This window comes from Protomyctophum bolini (genome assembly GCF_963924005.1).
Source record: "Protomyctophum bolini genome assembly, chromosome: 12".
NCBI classification, from domain to species: Eukaryota; Metazoa; Chordata; class Actinopteri; order Myctophiformes; family Myctophidae; genus Protomyctophum; species Protomyctophum bolini.
In genome coordinates this window covers 17,950,864-17,957,743 of record NC_137873.1, presented here as the reverse complement: position 1 = coordinate 17,957,743, position 6,880 = coordinate 17,950,864, and the positions used below count along the sequence as shown (strand labels likewise).

At 40.5% G+C, this 6,880-nt stretch overlaps 1 protein-coding gene across 1 annotated transcript; it reads right to left on the bottom strand.

Annotated features, from left to right (window-relative positions):
* Positions 1 to 217: 217 nt before the first annotated feature.
* On the bottom strand, positions 218 to 3,492 carry rgs13a (regulator of G protein signaling 13a). The gene is made up of 5 exons (XM_080777376.1): positions 3,360 to 3,492; positions 3,052 to 3,111; positions 2,702 to 2,763; positions 2,413 to 2,579; positions 218 to 1,998 (listed from the first exon to the last, which is right to left on the bottom strand). Exons 1-5 carry the CDS (start codon positions 3,455 to 3,457, stop codon positions 1,822 to 1,824), a joined length of 564 nt encoding a protein of 187 aa, XP_080633502.1. The 5' UTR covers positions 3,458 to 3,492; the 3' UTR covers positions 218 to 1,821.
* Between the last annotated feature and the right edge of the window lie 3,388 nt (positions 3,493 to 6,880).

Sequence of the window (6,880 nt, the reverse complement as noted above, 5' to 3'; positions counted from 1 at the left end):
ACCTTCATAGAAGGTATAACTATTCATATGAATACACTAGTGCTGGAATATTATTGCAGGGTATTTGGATTGATTTTTGTGTGATCATGATCTGATCATCTGAAATTGTACAAAAAAGAAAAGGAAAAAGCCCAATAAAGAGTTTGGAAATAAAATAACACACAGTTTAGGCATATCAATTAATTTCATGCTTTATATTTATACTATTTAAACATTAAATATGTACAAATGTACAACCTTTACAAATGGTAGTTTTGTTTACTTTCTCTATGAAGGTCTTCCATAAATGTAGCTTACCATATAACAATTTATTCAAATTATTGAAATATAACACAATCTAAAAATGTAAATGTAAATGTAAATGTTTTAAAGTCATTTCTGTGCACAAAACAATTCTCAACTGATTCCTCTGTCAACATGCTATTTTGCAAGTCATTGCAAGTTGCAACCACTTGGGCGTGACGTGCGTGAGATAGATGTGCTAGCCCTGTCTTAAAACCACACTTCTCAGTTCTCACCCACAAGCCAACTGTTTCCTACTTTCACAAATTCACACTTGACAACAAACATTCTAAATGTGTCCAAGTGTATTTCCTGTTGCAGTGTTTGTGAATATGATAGTAGCTGACAGGAGATATACTTGGACACAAGCTGTTCCCTATAGCAATTTCACTGTCAAGGTCTGTGCCTTTTGGGGACGGCACCCATCATAGTCTGAAGACTTGAATTGAGCATGCCAGCTTCCTGGTTTCTTAAAACTACTGTAGACTTACATATCACGATGGGAAAACCAAACGACCTACGCAGTTGTTGGGCCTTTGTATCGAATGAGATCAGGGCGGACAGCAACTATGGTTTATTGGCAACAGAGAGAAATGAGTAGGAATGAAAACCTGCACTTTCTCCTATAAGGTCCGTTTCTCAGGGGTGCATATCTTTGGTCCGACATACTAACAGTCCGACACTACTTGGGTCCGACGTCCTATACCCCAAACCGGCGTAACCTAACCCGGCTATATCCGCACGTGGAACCACGGCTGAGTCTTAAGCGGCCATGCATGTGTCTTAACAGCCACGCATGTTGCAGCCACGGATGAGTCTTAACCGGCCACGTATGTCGAACTGTTGGTATCTCGGACTAACGTCTGTCCCCCAGTGCTCAGGCACTATAGCTGGCTCCTGCCTGCAGTGAATTATCTTGAGATTCTGGTGAGCTTTTTTTTACAGGTACAGTGCAGAGAAACAGGAAACACAGAGAGCACATGCAGAAAATGGGCACATGCAGAAAATGGTCAGGAAAAGCCAAGAATTGGACCTGCTGCCAGGCACCAGAGCCGATGCGGCATGCTCCCCATGCGCTACTCTGCCCACGGGCCGCCCCTATGGTATGGCCTTTGCACCCTCGGAGTCAACACACTCTCAAAACACTTTCTTTCGCCAATTCACTAAGCATAAAAACTTAAATATTTGTATATTTACTTCATTGACCAGAGTCCCAGGGTCTACTAGGCACCCCTCCTTTTTTCCCTCTACACTCTTCCCCTAAAGACAGCAGACCTACAAGCTCACAACACGCGTTGTGCTGTGCATGAGCTTCTAGAATCTGCTAATTCCTCTAAGAGACAAACACAGCCAATTACTGACAGAGCTATTACGGCGACAGTCCCGGAATAGAAATTCATCAGCAGTATTCCCAGGAAGAGTTAACATCCACAGTCCTTTCACTTCATTTTTAAATGCCGCTATCCCATGTTGTGTGGTAGTCCGGCATCAAAATCAGCTTCCATATAGTCCTATGGAGTTTCCTCTCAAACGTCTTCATTATGTGTCCTGCTGGGAGCCCAGTAAAGTCCTGTATATGTCAGACCTGAGGAAGCGTGGGTACGAGTCCCTCTCCATCAGGCCGTAGACGATCCTCTGCGCGTCAATGAAACACGCCTCAGAGGGTGTATTCACGTTCCGCCTGGTCAGCTCCCTGGTCTTCTGGTCAATGTTAATCTGGACGAACGGGAGACACAGACTTGGTGTTACTGCATGAGCATATCGTTGCAGTCGGGCATACTGATCGTGCTACCAAGCGTCACACAAAAGTATAGCCGATCCGCAAGCTCGAAACGCACATTTTGAGCTTGTAGATCTGCAACTTTAGCTGTTTTTACATTTGAGTCCTGAAAAGTAACAGTTTTGGAGTGGATGTGGTGTTGTGAATGTGTGTACAGATATTAGCATACTTGAGGTGGAGCCTAAGCTTCTCACTATGGTTAGTGGTTAGGGTTAGAATTAGGTTGTGTGTGTGTGTGTGTGTGTGTGTGTGTGTGTGTGTGTGTGTGTGTGTGTGTGTGTGTGTGTGTGTGTGTGTGTGTGTGGGGGGGGGGGGGGGGGGGGGGGGGGGGGGGATCACAATATACACACCTCTCTCGGAGCCCCGGCTTGAATGTACCGTTTGAAGATCTTTTTGGATCTGGAGGACATCCTGAAAGAAGACCTGAGCTTCTTGTAGTCCTCACACACCAGCCAGAACTCGATGTTTTCATCGCTGAACTCCGACTTCAAGAAGGTCTGAAATGTCACCATGCCATCTAAACAAAGAGGAACGACGATTAACCACTGTTGAAAGGGAACACCAGCTGTATATGATGTGTATTACAAACAGTGCAAGTCATTCAAGTATTCTTTACACTATATTTTAACGATGGCTTACATTTGGAGGCTAGAAGTCTCTCCAGTGAATGGGACCACTGGGATACTTCTGTGAAACTGAGCCTGTAAAATAAGCGATATTAGTTAAGATTTTTATTTTTTAAATGACTCGATCAGTGGTTCTCAAAGTGGGGTCCAGGGACAGGACCCTCAGGTTTTCACAGGATTCCAAATGCACCCATACAGGTCTGTAACTCTGAGAGTGAGTACAGTAAGGGCCCATTTGAGGTCTCATTCTGTACACTCCCAGAGTTGAGCGTCCTTGAGATTAAAACGTTTCAGAACCGCCGGACTGGATACATATTTCACACAGGAATTCTAGACCCTTGAAATGGTCTTGTGTCGACTCACCCTTCAGTCTTTGAGCTCTCAGAAGATCTGCACTGCAAACGATATCTGAGGTTGTATCCCCTGCGAACACATTGTGAAACAAATGAAGCTCACTTCACCTCTGTAGTTACTCCACACATTGCTTGCTTAACCACATGAACCCTATTCTGGGGGCAAACATTCAGTGGAAATCACAGATCTATAAGCTCGTAGATTTCTGCCAGAGGGAAAAAGGAGTGGGCTAGTGGGATACTCCAGTCAACTAAGGATTATAGGGATGAAGTGGTAAATGGTAACGGCTATGTTGTTCGATAAAGTTGATAACTTACTTGGGCTTTCTTGTTCTGGTGTCCTTGTTGTCCATATTGAGTTCCTGTAGCTGCCTTGGCGCTGATGAAGCTAGGCATGGTGAGGACATGGGCTGCATGGGCGTAAGTAAGCTGGCCGTTTGAGATGAGTGATGTTCAGTTTCCGTCTGTCTGTGTGATAAGCCTCCGCCAGCTACTATAGTGGCATATATAGAGGAACACAGCCCCGCTATGAGGTGGTTGAGTAGCGTCAGCAGACCGCTTTGTGCTAACCACAGAAAGAGGAAGTTGAGTAGATGACGGTAGCCAGCTATCTGTCGAGTATTGTTCTGAAACCTTGTAAAGTTCATCACTTAGCCCGGGATGCAAATGGCCTGGTGGGAAATTCAACAACAGATAGGCAAATACAGCACCGTCCTTGTGGTGTTGGTTCTCAAGAGGTACAAGAGTGTTCAAGGCCACTGAAGTGACACTTCCCTTCTTCAGTGGTGTACTCAAGTACTGTACTTAGGTACATTGTTGAGGTATTGAATTTGCTGGAGTACTACAATTTTCAATACTTTTACTTCAACTCCATTACATCTCAAAACCGTATTGAACTTTTACTCCACTATACAATATTATTATAATATAATTTCTAAACTTTAGTTACTATATACTTTAGTAGCCTAACTAGTGTTATTATTACAAAACATACATTAACCACTTCAATTATACTTTGGCTATTTGAAAATACCCAATACAAGCTCACAATGTATGTATCGCAATGCAGCGCATTGTGAACTTGTAGATCGGATATTTAAAAAAAAAATGTACTTGGGACAGTAACGAGTTACTTTTAGTACTTTATATGCCAACAAATCAAAACATACTTTTACTCAAGTAAACCAGACTTTTACTTAGAGAAATTCTACCTTACTTTAGTACAAAATGTGAGTGGGCCTACTTCTTCTAATACGGCTTCCCTTCAATGGCAGAGAAATTTCAGCACGCGTGTTTATGCGATTTGGGGGAACTTTTGAACAATGGGTACCATCATCAATGTCTAACTGTTGTGTTATCAATAGGAGAAACCCCTTTAGATTTGACAGGCTGATTCTGAACAAAATATCATTGTGACTAATTGTTTTATATGACATTCAATCTAATAACCGATATCACAATAATTCAACAATGTCTACTGTAAACTGCAATGTCAAAAATATTCCATCTGTAAGCATCATTGTTTTTCTATTATTTAAAAAAAAAGTAGGTCGTAAAATCTCCTGCTCATATTGTACTGTATTGTGTACTGTATATAATGTATAAATATCGAATCAAATAAAAATTATGTACATCTCTTTATTATAAAGTTTGTACTTGTTTACTGTACTGTAATTGTATTATACCCTCTTATTATATCTTGTTTGTTATACATTGTTAGCGGTCTGTGGAGCATGTCACACCAACATACTTGTATGAGAAAATAAAACCTCTCTATAGTCTTAATTTAACCTTCATGTTGATGAAGATAGTGATGAAAGCATTTGTCACCACATTCATCAGCAGCAGTTTATTTTTTATGATGATGTTTATTTATTTTTTAGTAATTGCTAAGTTTGTGAACAAACTGTACAGCACATCATGGCATGATGTGACGATACTGCACAGTCAGGAACATTTCAATTTGAATGAATTTGCATGCCAAGAAAGGCCTCATCATGCCTGAGAGTACGGATGCACATTCAGCACTGCACACGGTCACTGGTAGAAGTCAGTGTTATTTCAAAAAAGGCATTTAAACTCATCATATAGAATAGAACAGAACTGAGTGCCAATGTCCTTGTGCTGCAATACACATTTGATTTAATTTGCCAGTGTAGCTTTGCACATGGTACAAAATAACGTTTCATGAAATGAAAACATTACATTCAAATTCAAACATTAAACAGTAGTGCCTTGAAAGTAGTCACTTGGAACCCTATAGGTGTCCCTATTCTGGGCATAATGTCATAATAGCAAAGATGAGGAAGTAGGAACAATTATAGATTATTTACATTCATATTCTGTTCATATTTTACTTAGTTTAATATGACTTAATTTCCGTTATCATTAACTTAATTTTGGTTAGGGTCCTACCTAATCCTAACCGAAATGAAGTTAACGGTTAGTGACACACATTTAACCATCCAATCCCTAGTGCAGGAGAATATAGGCATTTGTCTCGCGTTTGGTCTGTACACTCTGTGTTCAAATTCACCTAAATGGAACTTTTTACAGTATCTCTGCCTTCTTGTAGATATGCACTTGTTTATCAGGTGTCAGCAAGCAGAAAGTCTGTCACCTCCATCCACACACAAGTGGAGAGACATCCTATTAGCTGCCGAGAGGACTGGAACTAGGTGATAGGTTATATTTTACAACATATCAAACCTCATATCTCCATATTTAAAATGTGTTATGTTTTGTCCTAAATTAATGGCCTACTTTGTCATACTACAGTGTCACACAAAAGTAGAAAAGATTGCAGATTGACAAGGCAAGCACACAATGTGTTGTATAGTGATGCATTGTGAGCTTAATTATAGCTCTACACTTATATTGTAGCTTTTAAATAAATGAGTGGTTAAGTCTGAGTTTTAAGAGCTTGTGACTAAATACATTGGATCCATCGGAACACAGATTCCTTTATTATGTTATATGTTTCTCTTTTTTTCCAGAAAACTAACAACTGACATACAAGGTCTCCATCCGACAGCAACGATATATAGGTTATATTTTACAACAGAAAAAGGTAGCGCTGCATGCTTCTGACGGCTTATACGACAGGTGCTCTTTATCAGGGCAGCAGGTGAAGACATACAAAACAGAATCCAGGACGTCTTTGCTTGATAAACAGTCCCCAAGTGGTGCATAGAGTCTGCACAGTCTGGGGGACTATTTATCAAGCCAGACATCCTGGATATTTATTTTCGTTTGTTTCCTGTCATCTCTGCAGTTTTAGTAAAGCCAGCTCATTACTGTACTGTGCATCATCGTTGAAACTTTTTCTTTCATACTAAACTAACGTTTGTCTTCCCACACCCACAACGAGGTGCATGCAACTTGAGTTTTCGACACTCAGGGGAAGTTGCGGTTCAGTCTGTGAAGTACAGATGTAAGAACTGGTGCGGCATAATCTGATGATCCATTCAGCAGTCGCTCACACACCAAAACATTCAAAACAAAATGTTCTACAGACAGTCAGCATGGTCACATGTGAGAAACCAAACAGTTCCCACTTCCACTTTCCCTATACGCTGCAACTCACTCAAATGTTTGATGCCAGATACTCCAGATAATGAGACTTACCTATAATGCAAAAGACACATTGTATTCATTTACTTTTTTAAAGAAAACAACATAGCACTCCTTTTGTGATTTTTTGTGATGTCCAAGTTTCCAACAATGTTAAAAAATACAATATATAAATGGTTCATGTATTTTTGGACTGGCTGCTGTTTTGTATGCGTTTGTGTTTCTTTTGGCTTGGTTTGCATGGCAAGTTTTACATTGCTTATTTA